We start from the raw sequence: 21,595 nt of genomic DNA on the forward strand, positions 1-21,595 counted from the left end.
GGAAGGACAGAATATCTTCTAGGTGAGAAAAGAAGCACACAGGAAACCCAAGCAGTCAGAGGGAAAGCATGTAAACTCCACACAGAGAGCACCTAAAGCCAGGATCTTACCAGAATCATATTTTCCACTGGCTGATGTTATATCAGCATAAGAGGGTAGCCTTTATATTAAAAAACCCACAAAAAAACCCTCTGGTAAACCTTCATTTTATTTTTCACCTACGTCACAACAGTTTTACAGTATTGGAAGTGGGCCCTTCAGTTATGGTTGTCAGGGACCAATCATCCCGGTCCAGAGCATCGCTGATGGATTTCTTGAGGCTTAGAACATAGAATTGGGAGCAGGAGGGATCTGGCCTGTTGAGCCTGCTCTGCCGTTTATTAAAGATCGTGGCTGATCCGACTCTGGATTTTGCCTTAGTTCCCCATTTATAACTTAAATACATTTAATGAGCTGCCTCAAACTGCTTCCTTGGGCAGAGACCTCGACAGATTTGCTAACTTTCTGGGAGAAGCAGTTCCTCCTTTATCACTGTCTTAAATCTACTCCGCGAATTTTGAGGCTCCCCCCTTGGTCCTCGTTCATCTGGCAATGGAAACGACCCCATCTGCTTTTTTATCGCGTCTATTCTTTTCATAATTTTATGTTCCTACAAGATTTCCCTTCATTTAAAAAATACCTCCGATCAGTTCAATTCCAGGCTGTTCAATCCCTCCTCATGAGTTAATTCCCTCATTTCCAAAATCAACCTGTGAACCTCCTCTGCACCACCTGAAAAGCCAGTGTATCTTTCCTCAAGTAAGGAGACAATAATTCAACACAATACTCTAGGTGCAGCCTCACCAGTACCCTGCAGAGTTGCAGCAAAGCCTCACTGCTCTTAAATTCAATCCCACTAGCAATGAAGACCAATGCCCCATTTGTCGTCTTGATTACCTGTGGTATCTGCAAACTAAGCTTTTGCGATTCATAGTTATGCACTCCCAGCTCTCTCTGCACAACAGCATAATTGCAATTTTTCACCTTTTAAATAATAAGGACTTTGACCCAAACATCTTAAGCTGCTTTATCTTTATCCTAGCACTCAAAATGGGGATGGACATTCTGGGTGAAATGATTTCCCAACTCTTCCCTTCGCCACCTCCTTTTGTCTGTTCTGGTTTCAAATTTACTTATCATTTGATTGAACAAGTACAATCCGACAAAACAGTGTTCTTCGGTCCTCGATGTAGCACAATGTAAACACACATACAGACATAACACATATACAGACAAACAATATGTATGCATATGTATGCAGTGTACTTATAGACAGATATTAAAATAAATATTGTTAAATAAATATTGAGTCAAAGAGGGTTTGTACAAGCAGTTCATCAATCGTTCAGCAGCCTTACTGCCCGTGAAACTTTTGTGCCAAGAGAAATGGATATTTTCTCTCCCCTTTGAGACCCCCACAACATTGTGCATTTTAATTAAATTTCACCTTCACCTTCTAAGGAAATAAACTCAGTCACAGAGAACTATTGCACAGAAATAGGCCAACCATTGTACTTATTTAGACTGATCTGATTTACTCTTTATCTACCCGCTTGTCAAAATTTCCTCATAGCTAAAATTCCCTGATCCTCAAGAATAATAGAGAGGGATTTTAGATCAAAGTGTTTTGTATTTCTGAAAATTGTGCCACATTGTATGTTCTGTGCTGTAGCATTGTATTTATGCAAAGTGTTTTATTAGGTCGAATGGGCAGGGACTCCTCAATCGATTCAAATCCAATTGAAGTGCCTTCGGGGTGTGAAGAACAAATTGCCCAACGGAAAGTACATCGTCAAAGTTTCCCTGCACAGCCGGCTTGGGGTCTTTCCTTTGCGCTGGTCTAATTTGAAGGGTCAAGACTCTGCAGGGACAACTCAACCAGTCTATCATGACGGTAACTTCTATGATGTTGAACTAAATTTCAACCAAAGTCTTGCTGTGGTAAGTAATGTTTTACTAAAAACTGTTTATTTGATTGGAAAACTCTTTGCTAGTGGTATCCTATGCACCCAAGACAGAAATCAAGAGATTTTTTTTGGATATTAAGTGAATCATTGTAAATGAATTTGAGCAAGTAAAGTGGAGGTAAAAGATCAGCCAGCAGTGGCACAGCATTTGGTGTTCCTGCACAGCTCCAGGCTCAATCCTGAACTTGAGATGTTGTCTTTGTGGAATCTGCATGTTCTCCCCTGTGACGATAGTTCGCTTGGGGGCTCTGATTTTCTTTCACATCCCAGCGATATGTTGGTAGGTTAATCAACTGCTGTAATTTGTACATAGATAGGTATCAGAAAAAACTGGGTTGGTTGAGCAAATAAGTTGCAGGGTAACTGGTAGGGAAATCCAACTGATACAAATACTCTGGGAGCTCAGCAAGGACTTAATAGGACTAATAGCCTCTTATGTCATGGCGAAATCTGAAAAACATGGTTTCATTGAAAGGTAGATAGGAATGGTGGGCCAAATGGTCTATTATGTTTGGCTAAATAAAGTAAGTTGCATGATTATAAAAAAAAAAGTCAAATATTGCATGGTGAATATTGGAGTTGTAACTTGCTCATGTTTCTAATACCCCTCAACCTGGATTGAGTAGTTGGAACTGCACACAAGTCTGGCTGAATCGTGTGCCAGATAGATAAAGTTGAGCATTTCACTGGACCGTGGAGAATGCTGGTGAAGAAGGATTGACCAAGCCAAAAGTGCTCTGAAGAAGCACATTGGTTTTGCTGTAATTGCAGGGAAAGAAATTGATCACCAGTCAGCAATGCTAAAAGCATTATATACTGTAGTCATAGCATTGTACTGCATTTTGTTCCTGAGATCCAGTTTGAATAGTTAGTGCTATGACTGGACTGTGTAGAGAGCGATATATTTCTAGAAACCTGCTCTTGACTGTTTTACTGTTTCCATGTCAATGGTGGAAAAGTGATTTAAAAAAAAAAGTGATCAAATAAAAGTACTGCACATTGCAAGAACAAATCATATGATCAAAAGTTTATCTTGCAGATTTTGTGCAGGTTTTCTCCATTTATTGACATGAACCATATCACCAACCCCCCCCCCACCTTTTGCTATGCTTGTGAACCATGGTTTGTCTTAAATAGAGTGACTGCTTTTTGTTTATGGAATGTAAGTAGAACTGACAGGGCTGGCAATAATGGCTAACATTCCATTTGCCACCTTGATTACCTGTTGCACCAGTAACCAACCTTTTGCAGTTCATGTACAAGCACTCCCATGTTGCTCTGCACAACAGCATGCTGCAATCTTTCACCATTTAAATAATAATCAAATTTATTTATTTCTTCCAAAGTGGATGATTTTGCATATACCAACATTGTACTCAATCTGTCAGACCTTTCCCCACTCATTTAACCTCTCTATAATCTCTCTGCAGGCTCTCCACATTCTCTACACATTTGGCTTTTCCACTCAATTTAGTGTTGTCAGCAAACTTAGATACACTACGCTCCATCCCCTCTTCCAAATTATAAATGTATATCATGAACAGTTACAGGCCCAGTCCTGACCCCTGCGACATACTGCCCACACTGATTGCCAACCAGAAGAACACCCATTTATCCTAACACTCTCCATTCTGTGGGTTAGTCAATCCTTGATTCGCACTAATATATTGCCCCCGACACCATGCATCCTTATCTTATGGATGTCTTTTACATGGAACCTGACTGAATGCCTTTTGAAAATTCAAGTACATAATAACCACCTGTTCTCCTTTATCCACTTCATTCATTTTATCCTAAAAATTTGTTAAACGTGACCTGACTTTCCATGACCAGCCAAACTGTGTCAGCCCGATGGAGCAATTTCTATCCAGATTCCTCACTATTCATTCCTTAATGATAACATTTCCTGCAGCCAACGTACTAATGTCATTTTCACAACTACAGGCATTAAGCCATCTGATGTTTAGTCATCCAGTTTTTGCCTACATCTATTTTCAAAAGTGGTATAACATTCACTCCAAGCAGATGCCATTAATATGGACCTACAGTTTCTGCTAAATCCCTCTCCCAAGTGTCTCTATTTTTCACTATCCCTCTCTCTTCCAGCTCCCTCACCTTTCCTTTCCCTCTCCATTCAGAGTGATACTCCAATCCCTTTTGCTGAGTTTTTCTCCTTCTATCCTATACCCCTTTACTCTTTGCCTATACTCCTCCCCTTGCTCCTTCCTCCCTCCTCTCCTCCAACCACCTTTTTGTTCAGGTGCATACCTGGTTATTGCTGATACCTTGGTGAAGGATTCAGGCCTTAAACGTTGGTTAACCTTTGCTTCCTATAGATGCTGCATGACTTGCTGAGTTTCTCAGCACTTTTGTACGCTGCACTACAATCACAGCATCTGTAGACTTTCCTGTAAAACTATTATGATAAATTGTTCATTTTTGCATTTTAGATTTTAGTTAATTTTGCCCTTTACTGCTCTGTGTGATTGGGCCCTCTACTTGGTACAAAGTTCCCACTCACCAATCACCTCTGATCTTGTTGTCCTACATTGAATCCTGCATCAGCAATGCCTCAGCCTTTTTTAAAAAAAAGTTCTCAACCTGGTTTCAAAACTTCTGTGACCTCAGCCACCCCCAGGATCTCTGCCCTCCTCTAATTCCAGCTTCTTGTTAATCCTGGAATTTGACCACTACAATGTTTTTGGCAATACTTTCAGATTTTCCCCCAAAACTTTTTGTCCCCTTTCCTCTTTCTGCTCCTTTAAGACTCACCATTACTCTCTCCTCTTAGATTAAATTTTCAGTCATCTACTTCATTAACTTGGGGGGGGGGGGGTGGGGGGTGGCTTGGGAGGAGGGAGGGGGGGGGGAGAAAATTCACTGTATATGTGTGAAAAAGAAAAAGTGTATATCATGGCTAATGTGATTTATGGTGTGAAAAATAAAAAATTAAAAATTAAAAAAAAACTTCTTGGCTCAGTGTAAAATTAAATTCCTGGGAGTCACTACCTCGGAGGAATTTCCCTGGAGCCAACGTACTAATATCATTGTGAAGAAACCACGTCAGCTCATACCACCAGGTTCAGGAACAGTTGCTACCCCTTGACAATCAGACAAAAGAACAAACTCAGTCGGAGAGACATTTAAGGACCTATTACTTTGCACATTATTCATTACATTTAGTTATACTTGAACAATAAATCTGAACTTTGTCAAGAGTCATAATCTGGAATGCTGGGAAATTTTGTATTGCTGGCCCATTAAATTTTCTGGATGTTGTTTTTATTACTAATGTAATGAATTTCAAATTGATGATTAGATGTTGCACAGTATTATAATACATTTTTCAGTAGACCAGGTAGGTTTAAAAGGACCACGAGAGCCAGAGCTCTGATAAATGGAAAGGGAGCATGGGATCTGGGCCCCCTTGACTGGGAAAATGATGTGCGAGGTACGATCATTGTGAATGAAAAGGGAAGGCAGCAAATATCTCCTGGTGAGCCAGATGAATCATTAAGTTTTCCAGATTACTGGAGCTGTTTTCCTCTAAATGAAGGAACATATGAGGGGATAGATGGAAGACCCCAATTATAAAAGACGATGCTGGAAACGTTTAGCAGGTCATGAAGCATCGGGTGGGGGAGTGGGAAAAAGAGGCACGTTTCAACTCTTTAAACTGAATAGACAAGATGAAAAAACGGGCATGCTTCAGAGAGAGAGAAGGTAGAGCGAAGAGAGGGAATATCTGTGATAGGGTGAAGACCAAACAGATCCCTTCAGATGAGGCGGATGGGTGTGCAGCTATGCCACTGTTCGATTGGGTAAAATCTGGTTCTGTCTTTGATGGATTTTCGTGTCATTGAAATACATTACTCCGATGCTATCAAATTTGAGGATGATACAATTGTACTTGGCCTTAGCAGCAACCATGATAAGTTGCAATACAGAAAGAAGATTGAAGGGCTTGTAAAATGGAGAGAGAACAACAACCTGAGTCTCAATGTGGAAAAGATAAAGGAGATGATTATGGACTTTAGGAGGAGGATATTCAGCCATTCTCTTCTATACATCAACGATTCCAACACGGGGAGAGTGGAGAATACAAAGTTTCCTTGCGTGCATATAAAGGACGACCTATCCTGGACTCACCACCACCTCATTAGTCAGGAAGGTGCAGCAGCACCTATATTTCTTAAGGAGGCTGAGGAGGGCAAGGGAACCAGCCCTCATCTTGAAAACCTTTATACAGGAGCACATCTGAGAGTGCCCTGTCTGACTGGATCATTGTGTTTTATGGTAGCTGCAAAGCATCAGGCCGGAAGGTTTTTTTTTAAAACAGAGAATCATTAAAACAGCCAAGGGCATCGCTAGTGTTTTCCCTTCCCTCAATTAACAACATTTACAGGGAGTGCTTTCTAATTAAGACTCAAGGAATTAGAGAAGACCCTTTCCATCCAGTGCACAGTATCTTTAATTCACTACCATGGAGAGGGAGGTATAGGAGCATCAAAATCAGGAGTGCCAGGCTGTGGAATAGCTTCTTCCTGTAGGTTGTGAGATTGATGAACAGTATCTTGCAACTGTGTAAATCATCCCAAATAATTATATTTATTTATTTGATTATTTATGTGATCATTATGTACTGTGTATTGTGTTGTTATGTGTGCACCATGGTCTAGAGAGGTGTTGTTTCATTGGGCTGTATAAGTGCAATCATATGAAAGAAAAACTTGAACTTGGTACCATGCTAAGGATGTCATATGATAGCGAATATTTCTTTTGTGGAAATAGAGATTTATTTTTGTTTACTCCAGATGGCCAATTCCAGGATATTTAGTCTTATAATTCAGGCATGAATAAACCTACAACAAAGAGAGGACAACAGAGGGTCACCAGATTGATTCCTGGGATGATGGGTTTAGAGCAGTGGTCCTCAACCTTTTTATTTCCACTCACATATCACTTTAAGTGTTCCCTATGCCATAGGTGCTCTGTGATTAGTAAGGGATTGCTTAAGATGGAAAGAAAATGTTTGAAAACCATTGTTTTAATTGTACCTAATTGACTTGTTATGTGCACGGTTTCATAACTCCAAAGGAAATGGGCCAATGACAATTTTTCTCAAGCAAATATTTCAGTAACAACTGGGTCTAGAGCAGTGATTCTCAACTTTCCCCTCCCACTTGTTCCTTCACCCTCCAGACCTCTCTTATCCATGTATTTTTCCAATTTATTTTTAAAAATCAAGATAGAATCTGCATTCACTACATCAGAAGGCAGCTCATTCCACGCTCCTATTACTCTCTGAGTGAAAAACTTTCCCCTTGAACCTCTCCCCTTTCAGCCCAAAGCTATGACCTGTCATATTTATCTTCCCCAATCTAAGTGGAAACATCCTACTCGCATCTGTTCTGCTTATACCCCTCATAATCTTAAAAACCTCTATCAAGTCTCCCCTTATTCTTCTTAATTCCAAGCAGTATAGTCCTAACCTATTTAATCTTTCTCGGTAACTCAAATCCTGAAGACCAGGCGACATCTCAGTAAATCTTCTCCGCACTCTTTCAATCTTAATCATATCTTTCCTGCTGCTAGCCATTGGTGTGGTCTCATCAATGACTTGAATAACTTCAATGTAACATTCCAACTTCAATACTCAATACTTTGATTTATAAAGGCTAAGATGCCAGAAGCTTTCTTTACAACCCCGACCACATGTGATGCCATCTTCAGGGATCAATGTACGTGTATTCTGTTTGTTCCTCTGCACTCCTCAATGGCCTAGCATTTACTGTGCAAGTCCTACCCTGATCCATTCTTCCAAAGTGCCACATCTCACATTTATCTTGATTAAATTCCATCAGCCATTTACTGTCCCAATTTCCCAGCTGGTCCACATCCCTCTGCAAGCTTTAAAAATCTTCCTCACAGCCCACAATGCCTTCTATCTTTGTGACATCAGCAAACTTGCTGATCCAATTCACCACATTATCATCTAGATCATTTATATAGATAACAAACAATAATGGTCCCAACACAAATCCCTGAGGCACGCCAGTTTGATGAAGTGCCATCAATACATTTGAAAGGAGATTTTTTCCAAGCTCAACACTTTCAAGCAGGTGAAGCTCCACGAGCACCATCATACTTCTGCTTGAGGAGGTAAAATCTCACTGCTTGCTAACCTGGGGTGATTTTGGCAGCTTCAACAAAGATCACTCTATAAATGAGGGTGGGACAGGTAGTGTAACGTTGTTACAGTGCTAACGACGCAGGTTTGAATCCAGCGCTGTCTGTAAGGGGTTTGTATGATCTCCCCGTCTGTGTGGGTTACCTCCGGGCGTTCCGGTTTCCTCCATCCTTCAAAACTTATGGGGATTGTAGGTCAATTGTGTGTAATTGGGTGGCGTGCGAAGGGCCTGTCACCGTGCTCTATGTTTAAATTAAAATTTAAATGAGTAAGAAAATAGTTTTAGTTGGAAGCAGGGAATTACCACACAAATATTTCTAAAATAAAATTACTGGAACCTTCTGCATGAACCATAGAAAATATGCGTAGGATTGTACATACTAAATCATTCTGAAATTAGTTCAGCCTCACCAAGAATGGTGAATTTCACCGCTGATGCTAAATTTTATGCAATTGTGTATTTTGAATTAATTTTGCATGCATTACAGATTATTATTTTATCCATTTCAGCGAGAGTGAGATGTATCCAATTATATTTTTTATACTGTTGTGATGTTGTACAACTTTAGTCACAGCGAGTGGTTTTTATTTTTAACTCACACCTTGAGAAGACACTGAGAGACTGGTTGAGTTCCTCCAGCATCTCTGTTTTTACTGCACTGATGGTGATTGCAGACTTTCATGTTTCACTTCCTTCTTTCTAATTTGTCACCTTAACATGCTGTTATTTCACAGAATTGTAGAATAAAACAAAGGCCAGTCAGTCCATTTTACCTTTGCCACACTTTGAAGGAGCAGCTCAATGGGAGCTGTTCCTCTGTTCTTCCTTCCTCTGAAAAAGACTTCTTTCTGCCTTTTCTCCTTAGCTTTTGCTGTGTATATATAGGCTCCCACGTCACTATTGAATTGAATGAGCGTTGCTCTGGCAAAAGTTCTGAATTTTAGAAGGATATTGAATGAGAGCCCTGCTTGTTTTCTCCATTAAAGAACATTACTACACAGAAACAGGCCTCTTTGCAGATCCATTTTTTTCGCCTAGTCCCATTGACCTGCACCCAGTCCTCTTGAATGTTAAAGTTGAGCCTGCATTCACAACTTCAGCTAAAAGCTCATTTCACACCCGACCACACTGTGTAAAGAAGTTCCCCTTAAACTGTTCCGCTTTCACCCTCAATCCATGTCCTCTGGTTTGTATCTCACCTTCTCTCAGTGGAAAAAGCCTATCTACATTAACTCTGTCTAACCCCCTCATAATGTTAAATACCCCTATCAAATCTCACCTCATTCTTCTACACTCCAGGGAATATAATTCTAACCTGTTTAACCTTTCTCTGTAACTCAGTTCCTGAAGTTCGATTAACATTGTTGATAATCTTCTCTGAACTCTTTCTGTCTTATTGATATCTTTCCTGTAGTTAGGTGACCAAAACTGCGCACAATACTCCAAATTTGGCCTCACCAATGTCTTGTACAACTTTAACATATTATCCTAACTCCTATACTTAATACTTTGATTTGTGAAGGCCAATATGCGATAAGCTCTCTTTGCAACCCTGTCCACCTGCAATACCACTTTCAGGGAATTATGTATCTGTATTCCCAGATCCCTTTGTTCCTTTGCACTCCTCAGTGCTCTACCATTTACTGTGTATGCCCTACCTTCGTTTGTCCTTCTAAAATGCAACACCTCACACTTGTCTGCATTAAATTCCATCTGCCTTTCTCTGACCCATTTTTCCAGCTGGTTCAGAACCCTCTGCAAGCTTTGAAAACCTTCTTTGCTGTCTACAACACCTCCAATCTTATTGACATTTGCAAACTTGCTGATCCAATTTACCATCCAGATCATTGATATAGATGACAATCAATAATAGACCCAGCACTGATCCCTGAGGCTAGTCCCAGACCTCCAGTCTGAGAAGCAGTCATCCGCCACTACTCTCTGGCTCTTCCCCTCCAGCCATTGTCGATTTCAGTTCACTACTTCACCATGAATACTGAGCGTCTGAGCCTTCCAGACTAACCTCCCATGAGGGACCTTGTCGAAGGCCTTACTAAAGTTTATGTAGACAACATCCACAGACTTTCCTTCATCAACTTTCCTGGTAACCTCCTCAAAAAATCAGTGGTTCTCAACCCTTTTCTTTCCACTCTTATACCACTTTAAGTAATCCCGATGCCATAAGTGCTCTGTGATTAATAAGCGATTGCTTAAGGTGGTATGTGAGTGGGAAGGGAAGGTTGAGAATCTCTAGCCTATAATTTCCAGGGTTACATTTGGAGCCTTTTTTTAAACAATGGAACAATATGAGCAACTCTTCAATTCTCTGGCACCACAACCGTGGCTCAGGACATTTTAAATATTTCTGCCAGATCTGCTGCAATTTCTACACTAGCCACCCTCGAGGACTTAAGAAATATCTTGTCAGGACCTGGGGATGTATCCACCTTTATTTGCTTTAAGACAGTAAGTACTACCTCCTCTTTAATCTGTATGGGTTCCATGACATCACTGCTTGTTTATTTTGACTTCCCACGACTCTGGGCCCTTTTCCTGAGTGAATACTATATCACAGTGCAAAATGAAGAACGAGAAAATGATCAGATGTAGTCAGGTCAAAGTTCAGTAAAAGTCGTTACTCAGTCACGCGCAGCTTTTTAAAACCCTCACATCATCGCATTGTGTCGGTATGATGTCGCTTGGAACCTCCCGAGCAAATTTTATTAAAGCCTCCGTGAGCCACTACAACCTCTCCCATCTCTTATGACTCCAAACAAAGCCGACCACTCTGATCTTCAATGGAACCAATTTTGTCCCTTACTATTCTTTTGCTCTTAATATATTTGTAGAAACACTTAGGATTATCATTCATGTCGTCTGCCAAAGCAACTTCAAATCTTCTTTTTGCCTTTCTGATGCAACCCCTCAGTGTGGTCATACTTTTGCCGTTCCTCAGCTCCACCCATCTAAGCTCAGTAGACAAGCCCTCTGGTCTGTCCTGCCTGAGCACAGCTGTGATATTTTTCCTGATGAGCAATGCCACCCCTTCCTCTTTCATCCCCCCATTCTATCCCATCTAAATCAACTGAAGACCGAAACATTGAGCCACCGGTCCTGCCCCTCCTGCAACCAAGTTTCAATAATGGGCACAATGTCATAATTCCACTTGCCAATCCACGATCTCAGCTCATCTGCCTTTCCATTGAAATAGATGCACCTGAGAACATTTCCACCACATTCAACCCATTGACTTCTAGTGGTGCATGCAATTTTAACAGTATCTTTTCCCTCTTCCACTCCTCTATCTGCTCTGTCACTCTTCTTTCCCACCTCCTCCAAATCTAGTTTAAACCCACCGGAGCAGGACTAGCAAACCTTCCCGCAAGGATATTTGTCCCCCTCCAGTTCAGATGCAAGACGATAACAAATCACAAGTCAACCTTGCAAGTTAAGGACAATGACATCGCCCTTCAAACTGAACATGTGTGGTTTGATGAGAAGAACAAGATGATGCTGAAGAAAGCTCTGTGTCCCTCTGATGAATAGGGCCCCTGCATTGGTGGCACGGTTAGCGAAGCGGTTCGTGCAACACATGCATTTGGGACAAGGATTCAAATTCTGTGCTGCCTGGAAGGAAATTGTATGTTCTTCTCGTGCCTGTGTGGGCTTTTCTTGGGGGTTCAGGCTTTCTCCAGGGGTGTAGGTCGATTGGGTGTAAATTTAGCAGCAAGATCTCGTGGGCCATACCGTGTTGTATGTCTATATTTAAAATTTTTAAAAAGTAAAATTTAAATGTAAGATTTAAAAAAAATAGCCAAGGCCGAGGTGAGGAAAACCCTATCCAAGGTGAATCCACATAAGGCGGCAGGACCAGAAAATATAGCGGGTCGCATACTGAAGGACTGCACAGACCAATTGACTAAAGTCTTTTCGGACATTTTCAACAACTCATTGCAGCAGTCCATCGTTCCCGCAGGATTCAAGACAGCCACAGTCATCCAGAACCCCAGAGGGTCACAACCATAGGCCCCAATGACTATCGCCCTGTGCCACTGACCTCGACCATCATGAAATGCTTCCTGTGTCTGATGATGAAATGCATTAAAGTACAGCTACTAGAGTGGTTTGACCCATTTCAATTTGCCGATAGAAGAAACCGTTACTCAGGTGATGCTATAGCCTTGTCCCTTCACTCTGTCCTGACCCACCTGGAGAACGATGCCTCGTACACCAGGTTGCTGTTCATTGATTTCAGCTCGCCGTTCAGTACAATCATTCCCCTGAAGCTGATGGAGAACCAGTCCTTGCTGGGACACCGCAACCCTCTCTGTATTTCCTGAACTTCATAACGGAAAGACTACAGTCTGTTTGAGTTGGTGACAGGGCTTAGAGCACTGTTTCACTGGGCACTGACTCACCTCAGGGCTGTGTGCTCAGCCCGCTCTTGCTCATGCTACTGACCCGCGACTGCATCGCTAGATCTAGCTCCAAAGATGTCATCAAGTTTGCAACGGTAGTTGACCTCATCAGCAACAACGATGATTCACACTACAGAGAAGAGATGGAAAATCTCGTGGTATGATGTGAGAGAAACAACCCGAGTCTCAACGTGGACAAGGCAAATGAGATGATCATGGATTTCAGGACATGGAACGGCCACCCTCTACTACACATCAACAAGTCTGTAATGAAGAGACAGGAGAGTACCAATTTCTTGGAGTTTATATTGCTCGTGACCCATTGTGGACACACAACATCTCCTCACTTGTCAGGAAAGCGCAACAGCGACTGCAATTCCTGTGAAGACTGAAACAGACAAGGCTACCGGCCACTATTATGTCAACCTTCTTTAGGAGTTCTATTGAGAGCATCCCAGCTGGATGCATCACAGTGTGGTACAGTTGCTGCAGAGAAATGGATCGGAGGTCAGTACAGACAACCATAATAGCAGCAGTGTGTTCCGCCCCCTCTACCCCGCCCCCAACATCATTGTGATCTACCAGGATCGTTGTCTGAAGAGGGTGTGCAAAATTATTGAGGACCCTTTCCACCTTTGACATAAGATCTTTCAGCTGCTCCCATCAGGAACGAGATGTGGGAGTATCAGAGCCAGCACCACCAGGCTGAAGAACAGCTTCTTCTCGTGGGAAGTGAGAATGCTGAACGACCAAAGGAACTGCTCACACTAACCATTCAAGCCTCTCATATTGACGAAGTAGTATTTATTTATACATATGAAAACTTGTCATGTATATGTATTGTTTGTCTGTATGTATTATGTCTGGTTGTGTCTGCGTGCTTTGCACCGAGGCCTGTAAAATGTTCTTTTGTCGGGCTGTATTTGTGCAATCGGATGACAATAAACTTGTCTTGATAATGTGCCAGAAGCTCTTTTTACAGTGCTATCTACCTGTGACACCACTTTCAGTGAATTGCGTATCTGTATTCCTAAATCTCTCAGTTCAACTGCATTCAGTGCCCTACCATTTACCACGTATGTCCTACCTTGGTTTGTCCTTCCAACACATCAAAGTACAACACGTCACATTAAATTCCATCTGCCATTTTGCAGCCCATTTTCCCAGCTGATCCAGAACCCTTTGCAAGCTTTGAAAGCCTTCCTCACTGTACACTACACCTCCAAACTTTGTGTCATTGTGCCCTCTCTGCTTAGATTCTGTAGATGGAGAAGCTTGCATTATTCCAGAGAAAGGAAGGAATTCAATCCAGTGTCTCAACCAAAGATAACGAGCATTGCTGAAAACAGTTTTTCTGTAATTACTGCCATATCTCCGTGTATGTGTAATTTCAGGATATGTGCAAGCAGTCATGGAATTCCCCAAAATATTCCCAGATGTTCTCCAATGTCTGGCTGCATGTGGTTCACCATTGCTCCTCAAGGAGACTATCAGCACTTTTTAAATTCACTTGTCTGAATTTATTTGAATCTTTTGAAATACTTATTTTTTTATAAATAGTCAACATAGTTTTATTAGGCTTTATAGCAAGGATTCATGTGGATGATGCTTGGATAGGAGGACTTCATTTGTGAGAAGGTTTTCCCTGGTGCAAAGGAGTGTAAGGAATGAACTGCTAGAGGTGTGTAAAATTGAGGTGTGCATTGTATAGATGGTTAGTCTTTTTTCGTGGTCGCGGTTCAATAGGAACAAAGGCTCATGGGTTTGTTTTATTGTCACGTAATAATACATAAAAAATGTAATATACATGATAATGGTATTTGCTGGCTTATTGGGCCTCCCCCTCCCCCCAAAAAAAATTGTTTCAAAATCACCCCGGGTTCTAGACGCAAAGGTGACATTTTGGTGCCGCCATTTTGGGCACTGAAATACAAAGCGCTCAAACTACTCACCCAACTTCAAGAAGCTCACAGAGGTGCTGCGGCTGTCCAGGAAGCGGGTCCGCAGCTTTGTGGACCACCTTCCTCAGGTGGCCTGTGCTTTCTGGAGCCGCTGCTAATCTCTTCCCCCATGAGAAGACCGACTGTGGCGGCTCCCACCAGCAGCGCAACAGCCACGTTTGTAGTACACGTCAATAGTACGATTGATAGCTTGCTTTGAGGGCAGCACTGGGTCTCGGAGATCAGGCTCCACACTGAGCCTTTGTTCAACAAGCATGGCCCCTGAGAAAATTGAATAAGGTGCGGTGGCGGGTGGCAGTGAGTGAGCAACCTGTCCTAAAATTTCGCACTAAAAATGAGGTGGGGGTGGGGGGGGGGGGTTCCAATGTGCTATCAAATACAGTACTTCAACTTTTCCTGCCACAAGGCAAACAAAGAGTCACCAGTAACGTTGCCTGATGTTCCTAATAATAAGAGAAAGAAGCACTGAGTGTTCGTGGATTTAACCCCAGCAATCCTGCAGCCCCACAGACTCCAGTTCAAACCATCGGCAAACCGAGCTGCAGATCCAAATCTCCGATACGCCCAGAAGGCTGTCGATGCCCGAGGCCCTCCAGGAGCTCTTCTTGCCCTCACCGCCTTCTCGAATCCTGGTTCCAATACCAGGTTCTCACAAGCCAGTTGCCAACAGCCTGTATGGGTCCTTCAGCTGCTGAGCCCCTCACTGGTTTGCTGCTGTGGTTACCTCCCCTGTAGATCTCTCCCAAGTTTCTACTTCTCAACAGGGTAGGGGTGGTGTTCTCCCTGTTTCTGGTGCCCTGTGCTGGTCTGCTGCTCTTACAGAGTCTGTAACCCCTCATGGTATGCTGCCCAATATGTTGGGCACAGACCTCTGCGGTTAACAGAAAGTCTGTTGTCTCCTCTAACAGGCGTTTAAGGACTGTATGGAGCCGTCGGAATCTGGTCTGGCAGTAGAAACTTGCAGAGCAGCACTATATCTCCACTACCCGCTCTACTACATCTGTACCAGGGGCAGCGCTGCTGGTGACAGTAGCTTCGGCAATGCCGCCAAAAAAACCCCAGAGGTCATAGATTTAACATAAGTGGAGGATTTTTAAAAGGGATCTGAGTGAAAGTTAGTTTTTACACAGAGTAGTTGATACTTTGCTTCCAGAGGAAGTGATAGACATAGATACAATCACATTGTTGGAGATATTTTTACATGCGCTTGAAAAGAGAACACTTAGAAGAAGTAAGGGAAAATGAGTGGGCAGAACCTTGAAATCAGTAGTCAATTTGGATCAATATCCTTCTGTGTTTCCTGAGACTTTTGTCTGTCATCTTCCCTATCTCAGGACTATTTTTTTCCAGATATCCTCAATCCAAGATTAACAGGAGTCCTTTCACAGTGCCATGGTCCCTAAAAATGCTGCCATAAATACAAGACATGTGATGTTAATAAATCAGTATTCACAATAATACAATTTGACATAATACCTCTTCTCACAGAATATTGACTTACCATGAGTAGTGCCATAAGATATTTACAATTATACAAAATCATGTAGTTTTTGTAAGAATATTTAAATGTGCATTGAAATATTTATGTCAGAATGATATTACTTTCTGCCCTTTGGGTTACTTGAACGCTTCATTCACTTTTGGTTTGTCTCTGGGTTATTTGCCACTTCCACTACCTGCTGTCTTTTCTGATGGATTGATTAAATTTGCATGCAAAGTTTTTTCTACTTCGCTGTGCCTTCTTCTGAAAACGCAACCACCAGCTGTTCAGTCTGCAGTGACGGCATTCCAGATCCAAGGTTACCCAAACCTCAGTAGTTGAGTCACAGCGTGCAGACAGTATTTGTGCTTGCCTGTACTCATCAGTTTGAACTCCACAATATTCTTCCAACTCACCTCTGTTCTACCCCACTTTACTCCAGGAACTGAGGTTTGCAGTGAAAACATCGATCAATTCCAATATCTAAAAAGAAGGCCTAGATGAATGCCCATCAATGTGCCAGCATTGTTTTAGGCCATCAGGGGAAATGGATTATCTGAAGTGGCAGAGTGGCACAGGCCCGGGTTCAAAGGTGAGCTTGGTTGCTCTCCCTGTTGAGATTTCATGTGACTGCGGATATCCTCTTCCCCTGTTTCCTTGCACCTCCAAAGCACGTCCATCTTGGTATGTTAATTGGTCCTTGTACATGGCCCCCAGCGTGTAGGTGAGTGGTAAGATCTAGGGAAATATGGGAAGAATCAAAAATGGGATTAGATTTAATTGATGGTTGTTGATTATAGAAGACATGATGGGTCAAAGGGCTGGTTTCTGTGCTATATCTCTCTAACTCCGACCTGCCACCAAAGAGCAATAACCCATGCTCTCCTCTATGTTTTTGAGGCTTGGTTTACCTGCGGCAGGCACTTTCATCAACTGAAAAAATACCACAGGTTCTGCAAAGTTCCCCAAATTCAATGGAATTGCAAGCGAAGCAAGGCTAGTGACTTCTCCAAGACCAGCATGCCCAGGGCTTCCCTGGTACAAAGGGCATCCCCAGAATAGAGGTGCTCAATGATCAGAATGGATGTGGATAGACTATTTCCGTTAAGAGGAGGAAAGATTAAAACAAGAGGACATGAGTTAAGAATTAAGGGGCAGAGGTTTAGAGGTAACATGAGGGGGAACTTCTTTACTCAGAGAGTGGTAGCTGTGTGGAATCGTCTTCCGGGAGAAACAGTGGCGGCGGAGTCAATTGTATTATTTAAGAAAAGGTTGGACAGGTATATGGATGAGAAGAAGATGGAGGGTTATGGGCATTGTGCAGGGAGGTGGGACTAGAAAGGGGTGTTTGGTTCGGTGCGGACTAGAAGGGCCTAATGGCCTGTTTCCGTGCTGTAATTGTTATGTTACAACCCAGCACGTTGCATCATGCATTCCATCTTCTGCCCTAATCTCTGCAATCTATTAGGCAAGCCTGATATCAGACATCTGAAAGAACACATTGTTCCAAGCTTTGCAACTGGAAGCGGTTACTCGATGGACTGAGGAAATGATTCAAGGATGTGATCAAATCCTTCTTGAAGAAGTGCAACATTCCATGGCCTCCTGGGAATCTCTGGTCCCCATGAACTCTCGTAGTGGAGGAGCTCATGGGCCAGAGGGCTGTTGAGGACCTTAAGCCCATGCATCAGGAGCTGTGAAAGAAAGGGGAGCTTTCAAACTACCCACTAATCCACCCCCTCAGCAAGCTCCTTGCTCAACTATGGCCGAATCTGCAACTCCTTGCTAGTACAGAACCTGCGGAAGCAGAGTGGAAGCGAGCCCATCCTCAATCCTGAGGAATGCCAAAGAAGAAAAGGAAACATTATCAACCACAGGACATGTTTCAGGTCGTGAAATTGCAGCAGTTGATGACAATGAGACTTTAATTTTAATGCAATTTTTAATTTAGACGTACAGCAGGCCCTTCTGACCTGCGAGTCTGTGCCGCCCAATTTACACTCCATTAACCTGCACCCCCGGTTTGTTTTGAAGGGTGGGAGGAAACTGGAGCCCCCAGGGAAACTTGGGGAGAACGTACAAACTTCTTACAGACAGAGTGGGATTTGAGCCCTGGTCCCGATCGCTGGTGCTGTCAAGGCATCACACAAACTGAACCACGGTACAGTGTACAGATCCTGCAGCTACACACGCACAAGAGGGAAAGATAATAAATATAAAATGATAGATAAATATTTACAGTCGCAAAATAATGTGTTCCTAGAGTAGTGTTATGATTAGGCATTATGGTTAGTCAAGTTCGTGGAGGTTCAAGAGCCACGTAGCAGTTCAGAAAAAAAAAATGGTCTTGAACCTAGAGTGCCAGACATCAGACATACCTGTCCAGGGCAATCAGCAGTTAAATGATGTTTGTTGCTTCGTTGAGGCAGCTGGTGATGTCAATGTCCATTTCTTCAGGATCAGACATTTCTGAGCACTTGAGTTTCCAAACCAGACCAGAAACGCACAAGGCTGGAACAAGAGGGCAACCTCATCAAGTCCATCATGGACGCCCACCTCCCATCCATTGAAAACAACAACATGAGGTGCTGCCTCAAGAAAGCAATCAACCTCATAAAAGGACAGTATACTTTCCACAGTAGTTCAAATGTATATTCAACAGCATGCTGAATCTCCTCAGATTTCGTAGAAAAGAGCTGCTAGTATTGAAACAATGCATTTAGAGAAGTACTGAGATAAATTGACAAACCAAAACAGAGTGGCAGAAAGAATCAAAGGAAATCTTAGATAGCTTTTGATTATGGTCTCCACAACACGTGGAATCCTTGGCTTTAGTGTGATATACAGAATTGCATTGATTACAAGGGTTAAACACAGCCTGCACATTATGGATAGCTTTCTAGTAACTTTTAAGGAGGAACCCATGCAAACTAAGTATGTAATACACACAACTGAGGACACATTTGTTCAAGAACAAAACTGTTATGCTCAACCTTTACATAACACTGGAAAGAGTATATGGTCCTGATTCAAAGCACCTTGTTTTGTTTCTCTTAGACTTGTCAAGTCCATAAACAAAACATAAAGGAAATTTGCAGGGTTGGACGGGGATATGAGAAACCTGGAAAGACTGAAAATGGTGGAATTTTTCCTCCTTGAGCAATAAAGGCAAGCACAAGATTAATAATGGTGTTCAAAATTAAGAGGTGTTGGAGAAACAATTTCAACTGGGAAGAGAGTTGATGGAAAAAAAGACAAAGGCATTTGATAATGAATTGGAGAGGCCATACATAAGAAGATTGTTTGATCTAGAATGTAATGTACAACAGAAGTAGATTTAATTGTATGCTTTTAAAGAGTGGAAAGATTTAGAGATATGGGAAATTGAGTAGAGGAGCAGGGATGTCATGTTACAACTGTACAAGACATTGGTGAGATCACACTTGGAGTATTGTGTACAGTTCTGGTCACTCAGCTGGAGGAGAGTAGAAAGGATTACCAGCAATTTTAAGGAGTGGTTGGATCGGCTAGAACTTTTCTCCCTAGGATGCAGGAGATTTATAAAACCATGAGGAGCATAAATGAGGTGAATAGTCGTGGTCTTCTTCCATTGGTAAAGGAGCCTAAAACTAAAATGCATTGATTTAAGATGAGAGGGGTAAGATTTCAAAAGGGACCCTTTGACAATTTTTTCACAGAAAGAATGTGATAGAGATGGGTACAGTTGCAATGTTTAAAAGGCATTTTGATAATGTGTGTAGATATGAATGATTTAGAGGATATGAGCTGAATGCCGGCAGATGGAACTAGCTTTGGTTGACAACTTGGTCGAAGTGGACAAATTGGGACAAAAGGCCTGTGTCTATGCTGTTAAACCCCGAAATAGCAGGAGGGTAATGTTTGAAAATTCTTGCATGGCAAGATGGGCTGAATGATTTCCTCAGCGCTGCATAATGTCATCAATTTTTTTTAGATAAAATGGACACATTCTCAGGTGATGAGTTCAGCTGAACGTTTCATCCAGGTCAAGGGCTGGAGCCCATTACAGTGAGGTGCAGGAATGTGGATTAAACTATGTAATGCTGTGAGATTTTAGTGGCTGCTCCAGAAGATGAATTCATTCCTTCTGTGCTTACCATCACATATGTTTTGTTATGTTTCTGATAAGGACCCACTGTGCCATGCTGAAATAATTCAGCAAGATTTTAATTAAACCCAAGCATTTTAATTGTTTTAACCACATCCTGAAAACAAGCTCCAGAGTAATACTACTAATGCAATCAAACATGGAGCACTTAATTAATTCAGTCTTGCAACTATATTTGAAATTTGTCAGCTTAAATGATTTTTCTGTCATGTCGATAATCCAGCTTTAATGAATTTTTTTCTGATTGTAGGAGAACTGAATAAACATAATAATTCTTTTTTTTTAGCAAATTTAAGCAGGATCCCTAAACAATCGATCATTTCAATTTTGTGCTGTTTCTTCAATTTATATTTTTTGCCCCTATTGGGTGGTTGTAACGTGCACTTCTGCAGTTTGGTGAGAAAACTGAAATTTTTCTTTCACGTCTCTTCTTCTTTGTCTGCTGGTGAAATAATGCTTGATGCTGACTGAAGTTGTAGTACAAAGGAAGGAACGTAACAGTGACTTTCTCATCTATATGTATTGCTTCTTTCTCACCTTTTGAACCTAAACACAGATTTTAAAGTCTTTAAGTCTAAAGGATGGAAAGGGTATCTTTCATGATGTTCCACAGCTGATTAACTTCAGAAGCATAGCTATTTTAGGGTATGGCCTCCACTAACAGAATTGTGATAATTACTGGATATTTTATTTAAAAGATAAGAGGAAGCCATTCAGTCCTTTGAGTTAGTTCTGCAAAGCAATGAGATTCTGACTAATCTGTAACCCCAGTTCCACATTCCTCCACTAACTCCACATCCTTTGGATTTGCTTCATATTCAAAAGTCATTCTTAAGTACTCTCATTTGACTGGTGGGAGAATTTCAAAGGCTTACTAAGCTCTGGATGAAAACATTTCTTTTCTTCTCTACCCTGAATGGCGATCTCTTGTGATCCACTTGATTCTAGACCCCCTAGCCAAGGGAAACATTGCACACACATCTTCCCACCCAGTCTCTGGATGTTTGAAGGCTTCAATGAGATCACTTCTTATTCTTCCAATTTCAAGAGGGTAAACACTCAGTCTGCTTCATCTCTCCATGTTGTCAAACCCAAATAATCTGGTGAACCTTCATCCCACTCCCTCTGTCACAAGGACATCCTTTTTTTGGGAAACCAGATCTGGGTACAGCGTTCCAGGAGTGCTCCGCTCACTGCCCCATATGATTGTAATATGCGGTCTTTACTCTTCCACTCAAATCATCTTGCAGTGATAGCGTTTGAACTGTGCCTAGCCATATAGTCATGGGTGAAGAGTGAGTAAGAGCATTGGGGTAAGCAAGTATCCTTGAGGTGCGCCTGTGTGGATCAGCAGTGAAGAGGAGATGTTTCGGATTTGTACTGACTGTGATC

The 21,595-nt window shown here is 41.9% G+C and overlaps 1 protein-coding gene across 12 annotated transcripts in view; it reads left to right on the forward strand.

The window, feature by feature from the left end:
- ofcc1 (orofacial cleft 1 candidate 1) overlaps positions 1–21,595 on the forward strand; it is a 341,671-nt gene that overhangs the window by 100,993 nt on the left and 219,083 nt on the right. For all 12 annotated transcript variants that reach the window (XR_011352133.1, XM_069920841.1, XM_069920839.1 and 9 more), the window contains one exon: positions 1,741–1,980. Coding sequence is in view for 11 of the 12 variants with exons in the window: in XM_069920841.1 (XP_069776942.1) it covers positions 1,741–1,980 (240 nt within the window). In the remaining variant the exon portion in view is untranslated. The remainder of the gene's footprint in view (positions 1–1,740; positions 1,981–21,595) is intronic.

Source organism: Narcine bancroftii, chromosome 2 (assembly GCF_036971445.1).
Source record: "Narcine bancroftii isolate sNarBan1 chromosome 2, sNarBan1.hap1, whole genome shotgun sequence".
NCBI classification, from domain to species: domain Eukaryota; kingdom Metazoa; phylum Chordata; class Chondrichthyes; order Torpediniformes; family Narcinidae; genus Narcine; species Narcine bancroftii.